General features: G+C 46.1%; 3 protein-coding genes across 3 annotated transcripts; all 3 read right to left on the bottom strand.

The window, feature by feature from the left end:
• Positions 1–8,582: 8,582 nt before the first annotated feature.
• LOC136454505 (G-type lectin S-receptor-like serine/threonine-protein kinase At2g19130) lies at positions 8,583–9,353 on the bottom strand. The gene has a single exon (XM_066454904.1). It carries the CDS (start codon positions 9,351–9,353, stop codon positions 8,583–8,585), a length of 771 nt encoding a protein of 256 aa, XP_066311001.1.
• A 1,867-nt stretch (positions 9,354–11,220) lies between these two features.
• LOC136449820 (F-box protein At3g62230-like) lies at positions 11,221–13,913 on the bottom strand. Its single transcript, XM_066450017.1, has 3 exons — positions 12,205–13,913; positions 11,897–12,076; positions 11,221–11,785 (listed from the first exon to the last, which is right to left on the bottom strand). Exons 1-3 carry the CDS (start codon positions 13,522–13,524, stop codon positions 11,393–11,395), a joined length of 1,893 nt encoding a protein of 630 aa, XP_066306114.1. The 5' UTR covers positions 13,525–13,913; the 3' UTR covers positions 11,221–11,392.
• A 200-nt stretch (positions 13,914–14,113) lies between these two features.
• Positions 14,114–21,360, bottom strand: LOC136449822 (ATP-dependent Clp protease proteolytic subunit-related protein 4, chloroplastic-like). Its single transcript, XM_066450018.1, has 7 exons — positions 21,031–21,360; positions 20,724–20,927; positions 20,241–20,296; positions 18,859–18,985; positions 18,528–18,605; positions 14,726–14,839; positions 14,114–14,655 (listed from the first exon to the last, which is right to left on the bottom strand). The coding sequence occupies exons 1-7, from the start codon at positions 21,349–21,351 to the stop codon at positions 14,584–14,586; spliced, it is 972 nt and encodes a 323-aa protein (XP_066306115.1). The 5' UTR covers positions 21,352–21,360; the 3' UTR covers positions 14,114–14,583.
• Between the last annotated feature and the right edge of the window lie 3,414 nt (positions 21,361–24,774).

Below are 24,774 nucleotides of genomic sequence, written 5' to 3'. Positions count from 1 at the left end.
GACACGTCCGATAGGTTCAGGACAGAACCAATTAATTCACTGCTTGTAATTTTAGCTCTAGTATTTATTGTAAACTTGCATATCAACAAATGAATTTCTTTACTAGAGAGCCATTAAAAGCATCATATGGCAAGGTAGAATTCCTTTTAATTGAGTCTTATTAGCCACTTTCATTATTTCACAAATGTACCTATTTGTGAACTATAGAACACAAAACGAACAAAGTGGCTATCCTACAAGGTTTAGGTACTTGTTACCAATGGTGAGGATGAAATATATGATATGTTCATTGAATTATCTTCGGGTCAACCATATAAGAGATTATGATAAGAATTGGTTGATAGATTGAGTGAATATTGTCAATTTGCTTGCTCAACCACCCTGAAGCTTTCATCTCATCACCAAGTACCTACATTATTAACCTAAGCACACTTTGGTACCCAACTCTTGTTGGGTCCTTTTGAGTTAGTCAACAAGTGCTTAGGCACCCAAATGGCTTTAGCATTAGTTAGTGGTGAACACATCACCTTACTAGTGCTAACTCTATTTGTGGTCTTCCTAAGCATATCATTATAAACAAATGTGTTTGGCTTAGGAGTTTTACCGTTTGGGCATTCATAGCTTAGATGCCCCTTTCTTCTACAAGCATAGCATATGCGGCCTTTGTGTGCTCTATGCTTGCTTTGCTTGTATGGACATCTATCAACCTTATGGCCCATCTCATTGCACCCATAGCATCTTCTAGTTGCAACTTGGGCTTTCTTTCTTGCTTCTTTGTACATTGGGCATTTCTTGGTAGGATGCCCCAATTTCTTGCTCATGAGACAAGCACTTTGTCCATGACTCTTCACTTGCTTGGCCTCCTTGGTAGAAGCCTTTTGATTGGTGGCTTCAACCTTGTCGGCCCAACTCTTGTGTGGACACATAGCCCACTTATGTCCATACAATCCACAACCATAGCACATCCTTTTTCCATGTTTCTTGCTCTTGGTTGTGTTGGCCTTGCTTGAGATGTGATTCTTTTGTTGGGCTTTGGAGGAAGCAAGGTTTGAACCCTTCTCAAGCTTCTTCACCATGTTATCATGGTTATCTTGAGAAGGTTGTGCTTTCTCCTTACCCTTCAACCGAATCACATCTTTCTTTAATCTTTGCACTTCTTCTTTGAGCTCTATGTTTTCTATAAGATTTAGCTCAACCGAAGATTGGCTTGCTTGGGGAGCACACTCATTAGCACAAGAAATATTTAATTGAGATGGTGTACTAGTGAGTAAATGTGTGAGAGGTTGAGAGGATTTTACCGATGTGATCACAACCTCATGTGCTACCTCAAGCATAATGTTTGATTCTACTAATTCTTCATGAGAGCACTTTAGATGAACATAATTAGCTTGTAGCACATTGTACTTGCTTGATAGTTCATCTAGCCTTGCCTTGAGCTCAAAGTTTTCCTTATCTAGTTGTGAAACACTAGAAGAGGAGTTAGTAACTAAAGCATGCTCGATCAACAATTTATCATACCTCTCATTTATTGCCTTTAGCTCTTGCAATTTGGAGATGAGAAACTTTTCTTGATTTTGAAGCGATTGCTCTTGCTTCTCAGTCTCTTCTTCAAGCTCATCATTCTTTTTGACTATCTTCATGATGATGAACTTGTCTTTGTGGTTGAGATGATCAAGGTTGTAGTTGTCTTCAACTTCAACATCACTCTCCACTTGATCATCTACTCATGCTATCTCCTTGGCTTGATCTCTCTTGCTAGCCTTCTTCTTGCTTTTCTTGGCCATGAGACACAAGTGATGAGTATCATGAGATACTAAGATTGACTCATCACTTGGTTGCCACCGGGCTTGAGCATCGTTGCAAATAGCTGCTTGCTGGTCTGCTGCCTCGGCCATACCGGACACGTCCAGCAGGCATACCGGACACGTCCGGTACATGCAGGCAGACAGCAGGTCATGCGCTGCTTGCACTTCTTGCTCTAGCTCGGCACTCTTGAGGTCTTGTGAGGCTTCTTCGCTGCATGAAGACACAATGGACATACTTTCCATTGACTCGATCTCAAATGCATCATCACATTTGGATTTTCCATATAAATTAAAAAGTCTAGTCCAAATGAGATGAGCACTCTCCGGAGGTGGTTGTCCATTGAAGATTGCCTCATCTTGAACCTCTACACTCAATGTACTCAAAATAATATTAATAGCTTGAGCATTGAGTTGAACACATATCTCTTCCTCTTTTGACAAATTTTTGTAGTTGCTCCAATCAACTATAGAAAGAGGTATGCTTGCATCCACAATATGCTCAACAAGAGGACTAATATCTCTAACAGCATTGAGTATATGTATTGACCAAGTTAGAAAGTTTGAACCATCATTTTGGAGAAGCACCGGCTCCAACTCGATAGGCGTCGACATCCTTTTCTCACGGCGGTGAAGCTTTAGGTGAGAACCTCGCTCTGATACCAATTGAAATGACCTAGGATGCCGCCTAGAGGGGGGTGAATAGGCGTTTCTAAAAATTAACACCTTTAAATACGGAAATAATTAGAAAGGGGAGTTTTCAAAATGGAAACTCCAAATTAAGAGTACTACCACCCCTCACAAGTTAGCCACAAAGTAAACAAGGTATAAAGAATTTATCTAGAAGCTACAACCCTGCAACACCAAGTTAGAACAGAGAATAAATATTTTCAATGCAGGCAGGAAATACCGGACGTGTCCGGTATGAATACCGGACGTGTCCGGTATACACGATTTCTGCAGATCAGCCCCGAACTTGCTCCTTTCGATTTCTATCTTCAAACCAAACTGCAGGCACCTAATGGAGATGACAATATACACAGAGAACCTGCAGAACAGCTAGAGCAACACAAATATCAAATGAAATACGAATTTAGACACGATATTTGTTTTATCGAAGTTCAGATTCGTTCGAGTCCTACTCTCCGTTGAGGGGGCTACGGGCGACCCAGCGAAGGTCAGCCCTAGAGGGTACCACGAAGGTCACTCTAGCCGGAGTCTTTTCCAACTCCTTTTCCTCCTTCCACTAATTTGATTCCGAGGCGGCGGAATCGACCGTTACAAACTTTCCGAAGCAACCACAATCTCTTGGTTGCTCTCCGGCGACGCCTAGCCGTCTAGGACCGAAGAGTCCAAGAGTAACAAATGCGAATCACAAGATTAACAATATGCACAAGTGCTCAAGTGGTGGCTTGCTCTCTTTTTCAAATTCTTTCTCAACCCACAAATTGATTTTGCAATTTGGATCACACACTCACTAAGAGAGGGTTTAGGAGAGTTGGCAAGGCTCAAAAACGTGTGTCTATCTCAGCAGAATCAGCAGCCTCCAAAGGTGGAGGCTTGGGGTATTTATAGCCCCCTTGAAAAACTAGCCGTTTTATAGCCGTTGCAATACCGGACACGTCCGGTATGCATACCGGACACGTCCGGTATGACTCATACTACGCCAACGGTAACTAAGTTACAGTGATGTTGTGAGGCGTTGGAACTCCCAAAGAATGCCGGGACTTCCGATCATAGGAACTCCCGACTCAAGTCGGAACCCCCGACCCTCAGCAATTTTGAAAAACATGTAACTGAGTTAAAGTCAGTGAGGTGTCGGAACTCCCGATGCATGTCGGAACTCCCGACCGTCGAAACTCCCGACTCACGTCGGAACTCCCGACCCTCACGGCTTTTGAAAACTAGCCGTTGGCTTCTGGTCATCCATACCGGACACGTCCGGCATGACCAGAACAGTGAACCCTCCAAGTCTGTTGAAGTGGAGACGTCGGAACTCCCAACCCATGCCGGGACTCCCGACCAACGTCGGAACTCCCGACGAACCAACTCGAGAGCAACAATTTAACAGCTGCTGGGCAAATACCGGACACGTCTGGTATGAATACCGGACACGTCCGGTATTGCCAGACCAGCAAAAAATCAGTTAGCACTTTTGTCGCTCAAATAATCAAACCTCACATGGGTTGGCTTGAGCACTTATGAAACATTATCTATCAACATGATGCATCCCTCTTAATAGTACGGCATACCTATTAAACTCAAGATAAACAGAAATATGAATTTGTACCACTTGAGTTGTTCTCTTTTGAATTGATGCCGTCCCTTTCAATCTTTATCAAGTAAGGGTGCTACCATGTTGATATTGATCTTTTCACTTGAGCATAGCCATCTTGAGCATGTGACTTGATTCCATTCATCAAATCATGAATAATCCCAAATGTATCAAGTCACTTCCATCAAACACTCCAATAGTGATTTGATCCTCCACAAAAACATGAACATCATAGCTTGATTAGTACCTCAACTAAATACAAGTACTTCCTTCTTCACCCTAGCTAGGTTCTTCGGCCGCCAAGCCGTCGCTTGCCCTTCACCCTTGCTTAGTACCTCGAAGCTTTTCCTTGCTATCTTCACCATCTCAAGCCATCAAGTCACATCTTGTGTTGAATCATCCATTCATGTATTGTTATCATTTTCATTTCAATCTAGCAAGCTTCAAATATGAGACCAATCCATATGCAATCCCTCATGTCTCATTAACTAATAATCACGAGGTTGCTTTCACATAGTACATGGAAATCCCACAATAATTAAGCCTTAGCATGAATTCCATTTGCATTATTGTCTTGTGCTTGAACTAGATTATTTATACAACAACACATCATTTTGGCTTTCATTAAGTACCTGTGAGATAACCTTTTACCTGTCCACACTAAGCAAATGGGTTAGTCCTTTAATCATGTTGTCATTCAATCATCCAAAACCCACTAAAGGGCTAGATGCACTTTCACTACTTTTCCAAAATGAAGGCTCCGTTTACCTCAATTCTTAATTCAGTTATCTACATCCGGATCAAAGCAATTAAAAATTAACAAAAGCCCTGTGAAAAGATAAACTTACCCCTTATCTCTTGGTCGTCTCTCTCAGGGTCGTCCCTCTCAACGCTAGCAGGCAGCGGGCGGCTAGGTGCGGTGGCGGTGGCGGCGGAAGGGCAGTGTCGGGCCGTCGGGCGGGTGCGGCGAGCGGCGCGTGCGGCCAGGCGGAGAAAGCGGCGCGGGAGCGCAGCCAGGCACGTGGCTCTGCTTGGCGCGGGCCCGCATAGCCAGGCACGCGGCTTGGCCAGCGTCGCGAGTGCGTGTCTCGTGAAAGCAGCTGACCATGGAGCCGAAGACCCGCCTCTCTCTCTCAACTCTAGCGGATGGCCGCCATCCGCTAGAGTTTAGAGAGAGAGGCGGGTCTTCGGCTTCATGGTCGGCTGCTTTCACGAGATACGCGCTCACGATGTCGGCCAAGCCACATGCCTGGTTGCGCGCGCCCGCGCCAAGCAGAGCCGCGTGCCTAGCTGCGCGCCCACGTTAGGCTAAGCCGCGCGCGCCCGTGCCGCTTCCTCCGCCTGGCCGCACGCGTCCACTCGTCGCGCCTGCCCGACGGCCCGACGCTGCCCTTTCGCCGCCACCGCCGCCACACCCAGCCGCTCGCTGCCTGCTAGCGTTGAGAGGGACGACCCTGAGAGAGACGACCGAGAGATAAGGGGTAAGTTTGTCTTTTCACAGGGCTTTTGTTAATTTTTAATTGCTTTGATCCGGATGTAGATAACTGAGTTAAGAATTGGGGTAAACGGAGCCTTCGTTCTGGAAAAGTAGGGGTAAAAACACAAAGTGGAAGAAAGTGGGGATAAAATCATAATTGGGGTTTGAAATAGGGGCAAAAACGCAATATTCAGAAGGGCAAACTTGTCATCTTTCAACTTTTTTAACACCGTTACCTACTGTTCACGGAGTAGGGGTAAACTGAACCTTCGTTTTGGAAAAACAGGGGTAAAAACATAAAGTAGAAGAAAATGGGGGTAAAATCACAATTGGGGTTCAAAATAGGGGTAAGAACGTAATAACCCTTTTTTAATATTATATGTGTAAATATTGAAGGAAATAAACTTTCTTTTTTTAGAATAGGAAATAAACTTTCTTATTCCTATCACTTTTAGAAGTCTATTCCCTTTCATTGTTGGTCTTCGGATAGCAAAGCGCCCATCGGGCCTTGACCTCAGGTGCCCGCCAGATAAGAAAGCGGCTGTGAAGAAGGTGACGTTCATGCTGCCCATCCTGCCCGCGCATAGCAGCACCATCGAGCAAGAAATGACGTCACCCATCGTCAAAGCTATCATATCCAAATATACTCTCTCTCTCTCTCTCTCCCTCTCAAAAGATACGATTATACTCCCTCCATTCCAATCCAACTAACTTAAGTTTCTAAGCCCGTGTATGATTCAACTTGGTCACCAAATTGATCACGTTGGGGAAGGAAGTAAGGAACGGAAGATGACTGGGCGTGCCTCTACCGCTCAAAATCATTGTCATCCATGTTTGGCAGTAATCTAACGGCTTGTTTGTTTGAGTTTTCTGAGAGTTTTTGGCCTTTCAAAAGCTAAAAAGCTTCTAGAAGCTAAAAGCTAAAAGCTCACTATCATATTCTTAAAAAGAAAAGAAAAGGCTCACTATAGTGAGCTTCTAGGCTTTTAGCTTATGGAAGCTGTTTGATTTTTTTAGGAAGTCCCAAAAACTAGTACTACTCTGTCTCTTCATATTTGTCACTATGTGAAACGTGCAGTATATTTGTCACTATGTAAAACGTGCTGGTTAAATTTTCTCAATTTGATTAGATTTGTAAAAATATTGACAACATTCGTATCTCCAAATAAGTTTATTATGAATATAGATTCAATGATATGATATTAATTATGTACTATAAATATTAATATTTTTCTTGTATATATATTTAGTCAAGTTGAGTACATTTGACTTCTCAAAAAGTGAGAACAACAGATAAAAAGAGACGGAGCGAGTAGTCTAAAAGTGGTCAAAAACTTAAACAAACAGGTCTGAAACAATTCGGCCCAAAGACACGAAGTTAAAAGTCTCACTCGTCCTCTTGGTGAAGTGGTGCCTAGCTGTCCCAACAGGACGCCTAGCGTCCGGACGTCAGCGCTAGCAACGCGTCTGGACGCCTCGAGCTTGTTGCCCGCCTCATGTCTAGCTTTCCCACGCAGCGCTCGCGCGTGCTTCTTCCCCGTGTCTGCCATCGGGTCCTGATTTGACCGTACACGCTTGTGGGGGGAAAGCATCGCACCCGCTGCCATCAGGAGCAGCAGCGACGGACCACGCTTGGCCGTGCACTCCTGCTGCCTGCATGCTACTGCTGGCGCGTGATTCTGCTGTTGACCAGTCGCAGAATAAGGAGAGAGATCAGCAGTCGAGCATGAATGTAGCTTCGTGCTCCACATCTGCTACCACGCCCATGGATACATCTTTGTGCCTCGCGCCTACTGTCGCGTCTGCTTGGCTTCCCGCGCGCACGCGAGGACTGCTGCGCCCGAGGGACCACCTCTGCCTATGCCCCCTAATCGCGCCTGCTGATGAAACACTAGCAACATAAAGCATTTGTTGCAACATACGTCCGAAATAGATAAAATATTTACAACATATGCTTGCAACATATGTGTATGTGCACTGCAATATATACAACATCCAGATAAAACACTTGCAACATACGTTTAAAACAGCTAAAACATACACTTGCAACATACGTGTATAGCCAGTGCAACATATGCAACGCTCAAATAAAACACTTGCAACGTACATTTTAAAGAGCTGAAACATTTGAAACATACACTTACAACATATATGTATAGTTATTGCAACATATGCAATACCATATCTATTTTTGCAATCTCCAGATAAAATATATGCAATATACATTTAAAACTCATAAAATATACGGTTTCAACATATGCTCATCTACTTACTGCACCGTAATGGAGGCTCGTTCACTTGGAGCTCGAGGTGGCCCACGGTCGACAGGCGGATGGAACGCAAGCGGATGAATCACGACACGGCGAGAGGCAAAAAGGCGTGGGCGAGGGTGCGCGACACGAGGCACGAGGCGCACGACGTGAGGCACAAGGGCAGGTGTGTCCGTCCCGTCCTTTAGCCCGAGGCACGAGGCGTGGGGGCGTACGGCGTGAGGTCAGGTATGTCCGTCTCGTCCTTTAGCGCGAGGCACGGGGCGTGGAGGTAGGCGTGAACGTCCTGAGGTATCGTTATCGTTGTCCCAAACAAAGCCTGCAGTGCGCGCCCCTGCGGCCCTGCTCGCGCCCACACTCACTGACATAGGCTCATGGCCACGGCACATCTACAGACCGCCGACTCCTCTTCATTTCTTCAAGTTCTTGACTCGGGATTATGTCCGGCTGCCACAATCATAGATCCTAGCTGAAAGCTAAAACAAACGGTCAGTTTTTAAAGTTACCATTTGGAAATATATAAATAAAAGCCCTCTATATGTATTAGGACAGCTTAGGCTAAAGATGTGTGAAGATAAGAGAGAAAAAATGAGGTACAAATGTAAAATACATATTGGATAGCATGTGCTAGTTTAGGACCTTAAGTGTACCTGTTTTAGAGTGAAATACACTGACGACCCTTTAATTTGTCGGCCTGTGTCAATCCGGTTCATGAACTTGCAAACGCGGAAAATAGGTCCCTGAACTTGTCAATTTATTCACCGGTTATCTATTTTCCATCCGGCGTGGCCTCTAGGCAACGTGGCAGTGGCAGCCGGCACCATGTGCGCTCCTCCGCGGCACGTCGCTCGCCCGCTGGGCGCTGGCTCTGCGCGCTCACCCCCGGCATCTGGAAACAGTTGCTGAAGGTTGTGGAATCCGTCGTGCCAGACGGCGCAGCCACCGCCAGAGAACGTGTAGGCCTGGCAGGAGCAGTTGTTTAGACAAGCCAACTCGCATGCTTTGCTCTGGGCACCCGCCACGGAGAGCGAATCGTCAGGGAGCTTCATGCCCGGCAGCTCCAGGAAGGCGACCGTTGACCCGTTGCCCCCGCACTGTAGCGACAGGCTCCGGTGGCACCCGGCGCTCCAGTCGCTGAGGCCCCAGTCCCGGTCCGCCGCCGGAGCGAACCTGGGCGGGCATTGGCACGGCGGCTGGCTCCTCTGGTTGCAGACGCCGAAGGCGTCGCAGAGCGCGTAGACATCGCACTGGACGGTGGGCGCGGCCCAGAAGAACTGCCAGCTCTGGCTGCCGGGGACCCAGATGAACTGCTTCGTCTGGCCGGTGAGGTCCAGCACCATGCACGTGACGGTCGCGTTGTCGTAGAGCACGTTGGTGACGCGCTGGTTGAAGAGCACGTTGTTGACGGCCTCCGGCAGGTTGGCGAACACGCGCCCCGTCCAGATGCCGCTGCGCCAGTAGGCGCGGGAGCCGTTCCAGAGGTAGAAGAACTCGCTGTTGCCGTTGCGGTCCACCGTGCCCATGAACATCCCTGGCGCGGGGTCCTCGGCGAGTCGGCGTTGCGCCACGACGTCAGCGTCTGGTACTCGCCGGTGAGCTTGTCCTCGCCGAGCCACGCCTCGGGCACCAGCGTGTCCGTCGGGTGGTTGAAGCTCTACCACAGCACGTTGGAGGAGTTGCCGTCGTGTTGCCGTTGTCACGCATCACCGCAACGTTCGACCCCGGCGAGGACGACACCGACGAAGACGACGACAGGTTCGACGATCACAGGATGCCTGGCGTGGCAGAGGATGGGCTGAGCCCGACGAGCTCGAGGTTCCCGTCGTCGGAGGACACCCGGAGCTCAGTGGAGGCAACACCGGAACCGGACAGGGGATTGACACGATTGCCGACCCAGATGACAGTCTGCACGGGCACGTTCTTGTACCAGATGCCAAGGTAGAACCGGCCGGAGCCGCCGGGGCTGAAGAGGCCGAGCTCGAACTTGCCCTGCGCCGAGACCACCGTGTCGATGCCCCGCACACGGTGTCGGCGGGCAAGCGTGGCGGCACCTGCGGGCGAGCGCAGCAGGGAGCACGGCAGCAAGCGCACGGGTGAGCGTGGCGGCACCTGCGGGCGAGCGCGGCGGCTCCGGCAAGCACACGCGGTAGCAAGCACGCGAGCACGCGGAGCCAGTGCCCAGCGGGCGAGCGCCGTGCCGCGGAGGAGCGCACACGGTGCCGGCGGGCGAGCGTGGCAGCACCGGCGGGCGGCGCAACGGCTCCGGCAAGCGCATGCAGCAGCGAGCACACGGAGCCAGCGGGCGAGCGTGGTGCCGCGGCCGAGCGCACGCGGTGCCGGCAGACGAGCGTGGCAGGCCCATTAAAACATGCGGCTCACGTGCTTCGTCGGCTCACGTGCTTCGTCCGCCACGCTGGCACTGCCACGTCGCCTGGAGGCCGTGCCGGATGGAAAATGGACCTACGGTGAACAAATTGACAAGTTCAGGGGCCTATTTTCCGCGTTTGCAAGTTCGTGGACCGGATTGGCACAGACCGACAAGTTAAAGGGCCGCCAGTGTATTTCACTCCCCGTTTTACTTGGTTTTGTACTTTATGCCAAGAATAAATAAATTGTATTCATCACCACTAATTCTCTCTTCATCGGTAAAGTAAGAATACTATATATTTTATTACATGGAGAGCCCACCTTTATATGGAGTAATAGATTTACACTCGTTTTGACTTGTTTAACTAGGACAACACCCTGTGAGTTGTGACATGCCACCTTGCGTCTTACTAGAAAATTATACACTAGAGTTGCCCTTAGAAGGCATAAGGTAGTCTAGAAGTGTTTTTGCTAGGTTTTGTTAGATAATATTTGGAGGATATTAGACATATCAAACAATTTATTTTTTAAAAACCCAGGGCATAAATATAGCTTTTGCAAGTTTTCAAAATGCAGTTTTTGCAACATATATAGCTTTGAAAAACAAAGTTTAAAGAAACAGGTCTTTATCGTAAGCATACATCATACTCATTTGTGGATCCTATTTTTTCCGTTCAAATATTAAGTCATTTTAGTTTTGTTTTAAGTCAAGCTTCTCTAACTTTGACAAGCTGGTAGAAAAATGTATTACCATATACTCTCTCTGCTCTATAAATAATACAATTTTTACATTTACTATGGTTGACATCATGCATTCATATGATGCTTCTATTTAGGACATCATTTCTAGAGTTGGAGGGTCCCACAAACTAGTCTGGAGCTAGAGTTGTATTTTTTTAGACAATATTTGAGTGCTAAAATTGCACCGGACGGGTAGTATAATGTCAGACAAATGTTGGATTCAAATATAATTCATAATGTATCAAATGAATATTGTTTCACTTTGTATCTGTTTATGCATTTTTTAATAGAGTTGGTCAGAGTTACGAAAAGTTTGACTTAATGTCAGAGTTATCTTAATTTAGTCTTAACACCTTCTTTCTAAATTGTACAGAGCAGGCCGATCTAACACCTTAATTTTTGGTACAGAGCTGCTGTGGTTATATATCGTCAAATCATGCCTGATCGGTGCATGCATAGTTTAGTTAGCTACATACTCATCATCCTCGTGGAAGAACCTGGTGTGTGCATGGTTCGGGCTATCGTCTTCCTTGGGCCGGCACACGGAGACGCGTGCCTCGCGCGACGACCTCTGCAACTCCGACACCCGCTCTTGCATGGCTTTTAGTTGCTCGTCTGCCGGAGCTTCCTCTCCTTCCGCCGTGACCAGCACCAGCTGGTCCAGGCTAGGGGCCCTCTTCAGGAAGAAGGTGAGCAGCCGCAGCTCTCGCCTTGTCCCCCTAAAATTCACAACCTTGATGAAGGTCAGCTGGTCAAGGACGACCTCGTGCTCGAGTGTCATGTCTGCGCCGTCGGTCTCCTCGGGCCGCGCTGCTGCCGAGCTGCTCCATCCGTACCCAGGATCGCTGGGGAGCTGCGGATAGATTCGGCATGCATTCGGTTCCAAATTGGAACACGTTTTTCTCAGATCAGAGGTGCAAACTCAAAGTTCAGTTTGGACGAAGAGAGAGAGCGCTTTACATACGTGGAGAAAGAGACGTTGGAGGACTGGGAGCGGGGTGAGCATGAAGAAAGTGGACACATGCTCCTGGTCTTCATTGTCCCAGTAGAAACATGGCTCTGGGGAGGCCAGCAGCAGCTGCAGCTCTTCTAGCTTCGGCATCTCCCTGAATGCGCTCTCATCCCAGCCGTGTTGGTAAAGAAGCTGACCGACAAGAGTAGAGTATCTAATTGTTAGAGCCTGCTCTGTTATCTTCTTGTTCTTCCGTGTCTACTGAAGTGCGTAGTATTTGTGCGGGAGATTTTATTGCAATCAATTAGACATATCGGTACCTGCAAGCCGATGGAGCAAAGCGTCAAGACCCGGGCATGCGCGACGACGTAGTAGAGGCAGGGGTAGGCCATGTCGTGGACGATGTTGTAGTCACCACAGCCGAGGTGCGACAGATACGCGTCCCGCAGCGCCGGCATGTCACCGAAGTCGAAGTAAACAGGGTTGCCCTCCTGCCAGCTCTGCTCCGGTTCGCTCCAGCAGACGTGGCCGTACAGGGTGAGCAACTCCAGCGCGGGCGCGGCGACCCGGAGCTCCTGCACGGCCCGGCAGCCCAGGAGCTGCAGCTCCCGCAGCCGCTCGCTGGCGACACACACAGAGGTGAGCAGGGAGCAGCTCCTGAGGCTCAGGGACTCGAGCGCCCGGCAGCTGGAGAGAATGGCCCGGACCGCCTCGTCGGTGACGTCAGCGTGGCTGAGAGAGAGCGAGCGGAGGCCAGCGAGGCCTGCCGCGGGGAGCCGGACGGCGCGGAGGCTGAGCCCGCCGAGCGCGACCCGCTCCAGCGAGTTCCTGGCCTGGAACAGGTCACCGGGGAGCTCCAGCTCCAGGAACGCCGCGTCGTCGTCGTCGTCGTCCTGCGATGGCGTCAGGTGCAGGACGTCCACCTCCACCTCCCTGGCGCCCCTCCTCACGGCGGCCGCGACCCACCCGATGACGTCCCGCCCGAACGACGCGCCGTCGCTCGGCCCTGGCCCTGACCCTGACGGCGGGGACGCCAGCAGCGCCACGCGGAGCACGTCGAGCGGGGCGCCGTGCTCGGCGTGGAGCCGGAGGCAGCGACTCACCGTGGCCGCGGCCCGCGCCGGCGGCTGGCCGCGGGCGAAGTCTCGGTCCGTGAGGTCGAGCACCCGGGAGGCGGCCAGCGCGCGGAGCCACTGGCGCGCCCACCGCCGGGAGAGCGCGCTGGTGCGGACGGCCTGCTTCAGCGGGAGGCCGCGGAGGATGGCGTGGAGGAGGTCGTCGGGGAGGCTGCTCAGCCGGTCCTCCTCCTCCATGGCTCCACGGTTGCTGCCGCTGCCGCTCTTGCTCGACTGGTGCGGGTGCGATCCCATGTCACGCTGAGCGCAGGCTCGCTTTCGCTTTGGTTGAAATGTCAAATGCTTCCGCAGCTTCGCAACAACTTTTATGACGGCGGAGGGACGTCGTGGCGGCTTCCGTTGCAACATTGGACAGATCACAGATGCATGTGTGCGAGTGTGAACTGGAAAAGGACCCACGAGCCACACACTGTGGGCAGCGGCTCGCCTGGTTGCGAGACAGGGGAGGCTTTTCAAAACAAGCACACATATTTTTTTTCCTTTAAAAAAAACAAGAACACACATACTGTATGCCTGGGAAATGATTTTTTTTTCAGAAGTTGAATAAAATAAAAGTATTTAACCATTGTTAGCAATCCAACATTTTGGACCAATCGTACTTGTTTGCAACATTTATCATACAAATCAAATATTTTTTTTGGAAGAAACGCAAATCAGTTTAGTGTTACTGCGATCAGGTAAAAGTCTCCTCGACCAAAATTTGTCATGCTTCACTAATCACCATGATGCAGCAAGTCTATCAACCGGTAACTTTCACAAGTATATTTAAAAATCTATCTGTAATACAGAATTTTCTTTTTTTTTCTTGAATATGTAATACATGATTTTCAAGGTGCAACACCGAAAACACAGGATTGAACTGCCTAAATACCTCAAATCCTAGGGAGTAGGGAATACTAACCAAAAAAATAAGAAAATATCCGGAGCAAAATTAGCCAATAAAAAAGCACATAAAAACTGCAAGAATGATTGCTTAGATGTAAAATGAAAACAACACAAGAATTTGAAGAGTAAGACAGGTACCTTTTTTTTTCAAAATAATGTACCTCGTGCTAGAAATTCTCCAAAAATTCTATGAACATGCAATTTCATAAGAATTCTATAGGTCCCCCCTATGAATCTCTATATTTTTCCTTCGCTTCAAATTATGGAGATTAGGCCCTATTTGCTTTATTGCAATTTTGTGGATTGCTACTTGCAGGCTGTAACAATCTATGAGATCAGCTGAAACAATCAAGGGTCCAGATTGTAACAAGCCACACAGTAAATTACCACGATCTAACTATATGCTTCCCCTGCAAGCTAAAACAAACACTCAAACAGGGCACCAACGCTCAACAACCTACCAAAATTCATCTTTCAGCACGCCCATTGGGTAAGGGCAATACGGTGTTGAAATGGCAGAGGAGGAAGGAAATGCTTGTTCATTGCATTGGCTACTCAATTATGTGCTCTACGCCTCTACAGCCAGCTAATGAGTCATTGAGTGGTAACTACTCAATACTAACACATGTGAATGACCACTAAACATACAAAGACGTGTCTACTTGTGAAAAAAGAACACTAAATCAAATTTGATCTTTTGAGTTCTGACACGACACCGCCATCTTCCTGGATTTTCTCGTTGTATATCACCTGTAGAACATGCAGTTGTTGTCAGATCAGATTGAGTAGTTTCTTCTGGTCTGCTATGGTGATTGTTTACCTTGTCAATGATGCCGTAATCCACAGCTTCACTGGGGCTAAAGTATTTAGGACGTCTGATGTCCCGAGCAATCTCTTCAATCGGTTTACCAATGTGTCTTGACAGCAGCTTAACCTAAGCGCAAATTAAGACAGTAAATTGTATACTGGAAGAAACTTCTCACCCCAATGGGAATTGCAGCAAGAAAGAATAACTAAGTTTCATGCAAGGAAATATATAGGCTACAGTTTTGAGATACATTTTTCCAATGCAAAGTGACTGAGATCTGTATATTCAAACTAGACGCGATGTGTTTCAGCCAACAACCCAACATTAGGCCAAGAAAAGATTCAGGTTTCCCTAACATTAGGCCAAAGTACTGTTCTCAACATCCATGGTTACTACACACTACAATGTTTTGGTGTAAGCTTCAGATAACTTCCATGTAAGCAAACTTCATAAATTGAGTTGTGATCAATTACTACAGATGAAAATAGCTTATATACATAAAGTGGAATACAGTGAAAAAATAACCATGAAGTACATAATTCCACATTCATGTATCTCACTTATTTTGAGGACATAAGATCATAGCAAATTAGATAATACCTAAAAAAAAAAACTCCCTATCCATAGAATGGAAGCCCTTCTTTTTCCCGTGCAAAGCTTGGTCAAAAGTTTTAACACCTGTGCTGGGCCTTAAAACAATCGTACTCTATAATCTAGTCATAAAACATAAAGCTTGTGAGCCAGTGTAGGGAACCCCCACCCCCCAACCCTCTCTTTCCTTCCGGTTTGTTTTACTTACTTTATTTTTTAGAAAAGAAATGGGGCGGAGTGGGGGTATTACTTCTTCCTGCATTGTGATTCTGTACAGACAGGAACATGACCAAGGCAGCATGGGGACCATAGTTTCCCTGCACAACCAGGTTTCCCAGGGCACATGACTACCACTATGAGCCAGAAACCATAAAGATGGCTTCCCAATGTACAAACTTTCTTAACACAAACTCATTTTTAAACCAGTAACCATGAATAACAATTAGTGATCTTTTTGTGGCCTGCCTGTATTTGGAAACTGAAAAGAGTTCATGGAGGTTTTGGGTATGGTAGTAGGAATCAGGAGGGGGAGGAAGTTCTGGACTTCGCGGTAGCTTTTGACCTGATGATAGCCAACACTTTCTTTAGAAAGAGAGAATCTCATCTAGTGACCTTCAGTAGCGGACAACACTGTAGCCAGATTGACTTTGTCCTCGCAAGAAGAAAGGACAAACGAGCATGCTTGGATTGCAAGGTGATACCAGGGGAGTGTGTTGTTTCTCAACATAAGCTTTTGGTGGTAGATTTCCGTTTTCAGGTGCGTGCCCGTAGGGATAAACAAGCTAAGATTGAAAGAACAAAGTGGTGGAAACTGAAAGGGGAGTCGTCAGAGGTATTTAGGGAAAGGGCTATCAAAGAGGGCTCTTGGAAGGAAGAAGACGACATAAACAATATGTGGGACAAGATGGCAACCAACATTCGGAAGGTAGCCTCAGAGGTGTGTGGAGTAACCAAAGGAAGGGGACACGAGGCTAAAGATACTTGGTGGTGGAACGAGGAAGTCCAAAGGGCTATTAAGGAGAAGAAAGAATGCTATAGACGCTTGTACCATGACAGGAGTGTGGACAACATAGAGAAGTATAAGGTGGTAAAGAAGACTGCAAAGCGAGCTGTAAGTGTGGCAAAGGGTAGAGCGTACGAGGATCTTTACCAACATTTAAGTACGAAGGAAGGAGAGAATGACATTTATAGGATGGCTAGGGTTCGTGAGAGAAAGACACAGGACTTCAACCAAGTTAAGTGCATTAAGGATGAAAGGGAGCATCTCTTGGTAAAGGAGGATGAGATCCGACATCGATGGCAAGAGTATTTTGACAAATTGTTCAATGGTGAGAATATGGACACAACCTTTCAGTTGGATGACTCTTTTGATGACACCAATAGGCGCTTTGTGCGGAGAATCCAAGAATCTGAGGTCAGAGAGGCGTTGAAAAGGATGAAAGGAGGTAAGGCGATAGGACCGGATGGTATCCCAATCGAGGTGTGGAGATGCCTCGGGGACATAGCTGTAGTATGGTTAACCAAGCTGTTCAACCATATTTTTCGATCGAACAAGATGCCTGATGAGTGGAGGAGAAGTATATTGGTACCGATCTATAAGAATAAAGGGGATATTCAAAGTTGTACAAATTACCGGGGAATTAAGTTAATGAGCCATACTATGAAGCTATGGGAGAGAGTTATCGAGCATCGCTTGAGAGCAATAACGCGGGTCTCTATGAACCAATTTGGTTTCATGCCCGGAAGATCAACCATGGAAGCCATTTTCTTAATAAGACAAGTTATGGAGCGGTATAGGGAGAAGAAGGACCTACACATGGTTTTTATTGACTTGGAGAAGGCTTATGATAAAATACCAAGGAATGTTATGTGGTGGGCTTTGGACAAACATAAAGTCCCAACGAAGTACGTCGGGCTCATTAAGGACATGTACAGCAATGTTGTGACTAGAGTTCGAACAAGTGATGGAGACACGGATGACTTCCCGATTAGGATAGGACTACATCAAGGGTCAGCTTTGAGCCCTTATTTGTTTGCTTTAGTGATGGATGAGGTCACAAGGGACATACAAGGGGACATCCCTTGGTGTATGCTTTTCGCGGACGATGTAGTGCTAGTTGATGAAAGCCGGACAGGAGTGAATCAGAAACTGGAGTTATGGCGGGAGACTTTGGAGTCCAAAGGTTTTAGACTTAGTAGAACTAAAACTGAGTATATGAGATGTGACTTCGGCACTACTACTCGGGAGGAGGAAGATGTTAGTTTGGAAGGTCAAGTAGTGCCTAGGAAGGATACCTTTCGATATTTAGGATCAATGCTACAGAGGGACGGGGATATTGATGAAGATGTTAGCCATAGAATCAAAGCAGGGTGGATGAAGTGGCGGCAAGCGTCTGGTGTCCTATGTGACAAAAGGGTACCACAGAAGCTAAAAGGCAAGTTTTATAGGACGGCGATTAGACCTGCTATGTTGTATGGTGCAGAATGTTGGCCTACGAAAAGACGACATATTCAACAGCTAAGTGTCGCGGAAATGCGTATGTTGCGTTGGATTTGCGGTCATACAAGAAGGGATCGAGTTCGGAACGATGATATACGTGAGAGATTAGGGGTAGCGCCAATTGAAGAAAAGCTTGTCCAACACCGATTGAGATGGTTTGGACATGTGCAACGGAGACCTCCAGATGCACCGGTGCGTAGTGGAATCCTAAGTCAGGATAGTAACGTGAAGAGAGGCAGAGGAAGACCGAAGTTGACTTGGGTAGAGGCAATAAAAGGAGACTTGAAAGGATGGAATATACCCAAAGACTTAGCCTTAGATAGGAGTGCTTGGAAGATAGCTATTCACGTGCCTGAACCTTGATTGCTTCTGTTGGGTTTCAACTCTAGCCTACCCCAACTTGTTTGGGACTTAAAGGCTTTGTTGTTGTTGTTGTTGTTGAATGGATGGTCGTATTAACGATAGTAGGATGGTCATTTTCTTTTTTTTCCTCAATGGTTCTTCCAATCACCAAGTGAAAGAACTGAAGAAATATAAGTTCGACGCTGCACAAGCACAACTTTCTATGTTTGTACATTGATAATGTGGAGCAATAATATCAACTGCCCAAAACAAGGTAGCATTAGCTATGGTAGATTAGTTTAAATCCAAGATAATTTTATTAATTCTTTATTCATACATGCCCTCAAAAAATCTTTATTTATACAAGAGATGGAAAAATACCATTTCTATCTTGACATTTCGAATCTCTTTTCTTGCAATGTCAATGTCTGTCGCCTGACCTTGAAAACGACCAATTGGCTGCACATTGCATGTCACAATGGTAAGACATTCTAGCTTCACATTATTAGCAAACAAATACCAATGACACTGCACATATTTTGTGTGTCCATAAACAAAGTATGTGCAAGTGCAGCACAGTATTGGAGCAAGGGTGTAAGATCATAGTACATTCTGCAGTATAATGTTACTCTTATTTGTGTGCCATGAGCATTAACCTCAAATAACAAAGAAATTAGAATGTGTATATATCAACAGAAGAAAAAGAAATAACCTGTTTTATCATTATTGTCGATGATGGAAGTGCAGCACGGTTACCTTTAGCACCAGCAGCTAAGAGCAAAGCAGCTTCTCCCCATGCATTACCAACACACAGAGTGAAAATAGGAACTTTAACATACCTGCAATGGGGGTAGAGATATTAAGCTAGTACTCCATAGTTCTTTTTTAAAGAAAAAAAAAAGAAGGAATAAGAGCTGGCATGGTAATGCCAATTGGAACAAGGGGAAGTTAACAGGCTACTACAAGTAAAGTAATGCATGTTATGAATCACTGAAGAAGGCACACCTAATGGACTATTCTATTTTGTACAAGGGGACAAAATATAAGAAGCTGAATCAACATTGTACCTTAATTTTTATTTATTAACTATATGGGCAGTGTTTAATGTGCTAGACTTCAAAGTCATTCTGTGTGACTCGCAAAATTTTGGGGAACTTCAAACCTCAGCAAAGTCCCATAGGCTACTGTGTTGAGCTCTTATCTTGAAGTTTAACGGTTACTAGACCAAAGGCACCTGGCCCTGCTTTTTGTAGAAAGCTTATCAGTTTAGCAGTTATAGAAGGGGAAAACCTAAGACATCCAATAAGTGTAGTTATATATAACACCAGTCACCAAGCATGCGGCTTCACACTTTATTCCACTATATATGTTACTTTAGAAATATGAGTATGATTGAACTCTAATAGCTTTAACTAACAACATATTAAAGTAATAAAAAGGTACTGGCAGATTCATTACTAAAAAGAACTTCCAAAATGCTATATTACTAATGTATTGCGATAAAAATTAATGGACAAAATAGCATCTTGACATGGAGTGCAATAAACATGGAATTGGCCTGAAGGGAACTTGGACAAGTGTTATAGTTATAAGTATTTGGTCACGGACAAAATTCCTAGTTTCTAGTGGGACTAGTTGGTAAGCAGGCGTGGGTGGGATGTGAAAATGGGGTAGTGGCATGGACTCAGTAGCTTGTTTTCCATTCTAAAGAGCTCTGATCTACATAGGAGATAAAATATTTGAGTTCAGTCTTGAGTTTTTCAAGCCACATGCTTGCCAACCACAAAAATAGACATGTTCCTTATAAGTGGCATGGACTCAATAGCTATTGTTTTCCATACAGAAGAGCTCCGATCTACATAGAAGATAAAATATTTCAGTTCAGTCTGAGTTTTTCAGGCCATATGCTTGCCAGGCAGCCACAAAAATAGGCATGTTTCTTATAATGAGCTAACTAATACAAGTTCACATCGAGAACATGTGGAAAGCATCAGCCAAGTGAAGTCATTAAGAGGGGGATTAGGAACAGCAATAGATTTGCAAGGAACAAGAAAGCAGTAAAAATACATAGTATGTCAAACAGTCAAAGCTGACCTCATAGCATCATATACTGCAAGAGCTTCTGTCTCATAACCTAACTTCTCGCCATTCTGAATAAGGAGGGAGAAAGCATATCAGATGATATGAAGATTGAATTAGGACAAGAATTAATCTGTGATTGTTAGAGATAAGTTGCTAAAACAAAAAATTAGAAAACTTGGTGCTCGGGTGAGAAAACAAATACACTTACATATATTCTAGGTGAACAAAGCTAAGGATTAAAGAACCAAAAATCCACAGGCTAAACTAAATTGATGCCAAATTCAAGCCTACAAAAGGTTTTTGGAGCCATAGGTCTGTCAAATAATCCAGGCATACTTCAAGCTCCTAGCCTTATCATATTTATTGTTTTCCTAGGTCGGTGTGTTTCCATTTTGGTTGTGAGCTCCGATCTACGTCGGCACTCATTTGATACAACCAAGTAATAATCGCCATACAAGGAAATCAAGGAAAGGTGAATCAGAAGCAGCACCAAACCTTGGTGGTGCCAGTGGAGTTGATGTACAGGTAGATTGGCTTCTCGGCGTCGTCGTACTGGAGGTAGAGGAACTCGGCGAGCATGAGCTCCGTGACCGACGGCACGAGGCACATCCCCAGGTACACGATCCGGTTCTTGTACAGGAACGAGGCCAAATCCGGCGGTGGCTGCTCCCACGCGGTCCCCCTCAGGAACGGCACCACCTGCAGGCGGGAACCAACAACAGACAAAAACCCCACTTAGGCGTTATCGCACTCCAGACACGCCGAATTCGCTCCCCGGAGCTCGGCCAAGCGCGGACCGTACCATCGCGACAACATCCCTGGCGCCGCGGCCGCCGTCGACGGCGGGTTCTCGGTGGGGGCTCAGGAACCGCGGCTTGGCGGCGGCGAGCGCGCGGGGGCGGGCGGCGAGGCGGAGCTGGGATGAGGGCGAGGCGGGGAGGGAACGGGGCGGGGAGAAGAGTGTGCGGGCGTCGAGGGCGACGCGGGGAGGGGACAAGGCGGCGGCGGCGGCGGCGGCTGCCTCCATGGCGAGGCGGCAGTGCGGACTGCGGACGGGACTGGGAGCGGGCTGAGCTGAGAGGAGGTGGCACCGGTCGGAGTGCGGATAAGCCCCCGCAGTCATCGGTTTGGCTTTGGCCCGTAGACCGGGACTGACGGACTGACGGAGTGACCGGCGAGACGGATGAAAAAGAGACCGACTATCATCACGGTCTAATAATCTCTAAATCACTATTTTAAAAGCTATTTAAATAAAAATGGCTTTATGTGTCTTTCCAAATCAGCATTTAAAAAGTTATTTAAATAAAAATCGTTTTCTATATCTTTCATCTTCTAACAGTTTCTCTATATTTTATGTCCACTTTAGAGAGTCATCTTTGCTTAAATCCATAATATAGGATAACAATATTTAAAAATCTGATTAGAGAAGCTGTTGAAGAGTATTTATTCACCAAATCTATATTCCTATCAATTAGAAAATATAAAGAGACTTTTGTAGTTATTTTTAGGCTTCTGAGAAACTTAATCATTTGGCGTGTTCGTTGGTTGGTTTCTGTGCTGGTTTGGGCTGGCTGATGCTGGTTTGTTGTGAGAGAAAAACACTGTTGATTGGTTGAATAAGCCTGGCTGAAACAAAAAACGAACAGGGTGATTGACTACCATCTACCGCTTCCGTTTTAAGTGCACGTCTTTTTTATTTTTTTTTCATAAATCACGGATATCAATATTATCAAATCAGTTCTAATTAATCCACCATAAAATGCTTTCTGACAGTTACAAATATGATACTTGTTTAGTATATACTAATAACCTTGTGCGCTGCTTTGATAAATTGAATTGAAGGTGATTGTAGATAATAACTAAGCTGTGTAGTTCTATGAGGAGAAGAAATAGTCACACAACCAAAACATGTCCAAATGTAAAGTTTTGCTATATTTAGCTATATGTGGATGTAATTGTATGTAGAACTTTTTGCTATATGAGAACAAAAAGTCATGTGTTTTGCTATATTTTTCTCTAGTCCGGTGAGAGAAAAAGGTAGGAGGAAGGGTATTTTCTAAGAGCTAATTTTTAGCAGAGGATCTGAATAGGCAATCAGCATGTTCGTTTGGCTGTGGCTTATCGTAAACGATCGTAAATTTTCAGCCAGAACAGTATTTTTCTCTCACACAAACCAGCCAGCAGTACTTCTTCACGAATCAGCAACAATACGAACCAGCCAACCGAACAGGCTGAATGGCTAACAATTAGTCTCAGTGGTCCAACTAGTTGAACATATCAAAACAAGAAAAGGCTTCACTTGTATCGATTCTAATAACCACATTACAAACAGCATAAAATGCCTTTCGACTATGGTTAAGCTTATTGCTTTTAGTAAAAACTTTGTTATTTTCAAAATTTGTGTTAAAAGTTTTAAAATGTAAAGACTAAGCTGCATTAGAAGAAAGTTGCCTAAGTTTATTACTCCCTTTGCCCCAAATAAATCAATTCCTAGAATCCATACAAGTCAAAATATTTTCAGTTTGACTAACTTTATAGCAAAAGAGTAACAACATTTATGACACAAAATGAGCACATATAGTATATCTAATGATACCGATTTGATGTGGTAAATCTTGATGGGGTTTTCTAGAAATTCGGTCAAAAATTAAAAAGTTTAACTTAAGACAACTCTGGAAATCTTTTTATTTAGGAACAAAGAGAGTATTAGAATCGCTAATTGAATACAACTTCTTAAACAGGTTAACTCTAGAGTGCTATGACATTGATGTATTAATAACAGTTTAAACTTGTCAAGGGAGAATTTTGCATGTTTGCAAAACAAGACTTTGAATTTGGTTGGAACTAATGATTTGTTTACTACTGTTGATGTGCATTAAGCATCTTGGAGACCACAAATAGGCCTAGGCAAATTACCCGCTACCCAATACCAGAACCCGAACTACGTGAACCCATACCCGAACTACCCGTACCCAATCTACCAATCACAATTTTCGCACTGTGATCGCAGACACCCAAATTTAGTTCGGAAAATTCGGGTAGCAGTTCGCGGTACCCAAATTACCTTTATTACCCAATATCAGAATGCGCAGCCCATCAACTCATCAAGGCCACTACGGCATTCCGCAGCCCAGATCTCAGCGGCCCAGCACTCAGCGTCTTGGTTCCACTTCCCACCCCTCGACGCCTCCACAGAGACGACCACCGACTCGGCGAATCCCCTCCGGAATGGCGCCGAAACCTTGCTGCTCTGCTCTTCGCGCACGCCACCCGGAGTCCCCGCCCGGCGCTAGCCACCTGCCCACCCCGCGCCCGCCAGCCGCCCCGCGCGGCCGAGCCGCTCCTGCCCGACGCGCTAGGCCAAGAGCGACCGCTGGACGCTGCGGTGCTGCCTGTGCCGGGTCCACAAACGTGATTAAGACCCTATTCGTTTTTATCGGATTGGCCCGTTCCCGGGCCCGTTCCGGGTGGATTGCTGCGGCCCGTTTCCAATCCGGATGGGAACTAGAATATGCGTTCATTTCGGGCCGGCCTAGAACAAAAACTGGCCTAGAACCAAAACTGGCTTCTCTTTTTCCAGTCTCCACGGCCCAGAACGTAACCACACCTCCTACCACCCAGATCGGTGCCGGCTCCCTGTCTCCATGACGCGAGCACACGACGACACAGCAGAGGTGACAGCGGGGCGGGGCGAGGTGACCACGGGGCGGCGTGGGGAGATCAAGGACTAATCGACACAGTGGAGGAGATCAAGAACGGGGGCCCTTGATCTCCTCCACTGTGTCGATTAGTCCTTTGGAACCGAGTTCTTGAATCTTCTATTGATATTCGCGTCATTCATATTTGCAATTTCAGATTGCGTGTTTTACCTTCTTGCTTGTGCTCTTTGATTCGCTTGTAGGAAAAGCCTTCTTGGCGAGATCAATCAAGTTGTGCTTGGTTGATAACCAACGGAGCAGTGGTATAACGGTTGCAGGGTTCGAATCACGTCTGATTTAAAGCCGGATCACCAACGTCGAGATCTCCACGAAATCGAACTTATCGGCTACCTCTCGGAAGATCGGGCCTATAAGCTTAGGCGTCTCCGGCTCAGAACGCTGCTGAAAATTCCTCCCATTGGTAGACCTGAAAGGCTGGTGTTGTTTGCGTCCCTGTACTTCTCGTTTTGCCTTAATAGCAAGATGATACAATTGGGAAAAATTACGCCATTCTTTGTAATCAAGTATGTTCTGTATATCATGGTTTAGACCACCAAAAAATCTAGCACTAGCATCATGATCATCTTCATTTATACCACAACGTGCTAAACCAATAAGCAATTCTTGATAGTATGCTTCTACTCCTTTATCACCTTGTTTTAAAGTTTGTAGTTTCAAACGTAAATCACGTTGGTAATAAGGAGGAATAAAACGAGATTTCATACGTTGCTTTAAAACATTCCAAGTTTGAGGCACAGCAGCAGCATTATTGGTATTGCAAAGATCACTCCACCAGAATAAAGCAAAATTAGTAAACTCACTAGTAGCAAATTTAACTCTATGCTCAG

Source organism: Miscanthus floridulus, chromosome 5 (assembly GCF_019320115.1).
Source record: "Miscanthus floridulus cultivar M001 chromosome 5, ASM1932011v1, whole genome shotgun sequence".
Lineage (NCBI taxonomy): Eukaryota > Viridiplantae > Streptophyta > Magnoliopsida > Poales > Poaceae > Miscanthus > Miscanthus floridulus.
This window is presented reverse-complemented; position numbering and strand designations above follow the sequence as displayed.

What these genes read in the sequence shown, in the direction of transcription:
- LOC136454505 (XM_066454904.1), bottom strand. Translation starts at nt 9,353, where the DNA reads ATGTTCATGGGCACGGTGGACCGCAACGGCAACAGCGAGTTCTTCTAC.
- LOC136449820 (XM_066450017.1), bottom strand. Translation starts at nt 13,524, where the DNA reads ATGTGTGTTCTTGTTTTTTTTAAAGGAAAAAAAATATGTGTGCTTGTT. An exon ending in TTTGCTCCATCGGCTTGCAG is followed by an intron (nt 12,077 to 12,204) that starts GTACCGATATGT and finishes CTTGTCGGTCAG; the next exon opens with CTTCTTTACCAACACGGCTG. An exon ending in TCCAACGTCTCTTTCTCCAC is followed by an intron (nt 11,786 to 11,896) that starts GTATGTAAAGCG and finishes ATCTATCCGCAG; the next exon opens with CTCCCCAGCGATCCTGGGTA.
- LOC136449822 (XM_066450018.1), bottom strand. Translation starts at nt 21,351, where the DNA reads ATGACTGCGGGGGCTTATCCGCACTCCGACCGGTGCCACCTCCTCTCA. An exon ending in CCAGGGATGTTGTCGCGATG is followed by an intron (nt 20,928 to 21,030) that starts GTACGGTCCGCG and finishes TCCCGCCTGCAG; the next exon opens with GTGGTGCCGTTCCTGAGGGG. An exon ending in CGACAATAATGATAAAACAG is followed by an intron (nt 18,606 to 18,858) that starts GTTATTTCTTTT and finishes TGCAATGTGCAG; the next exon opens with CCAATTGGTCGTTTTCAAGG.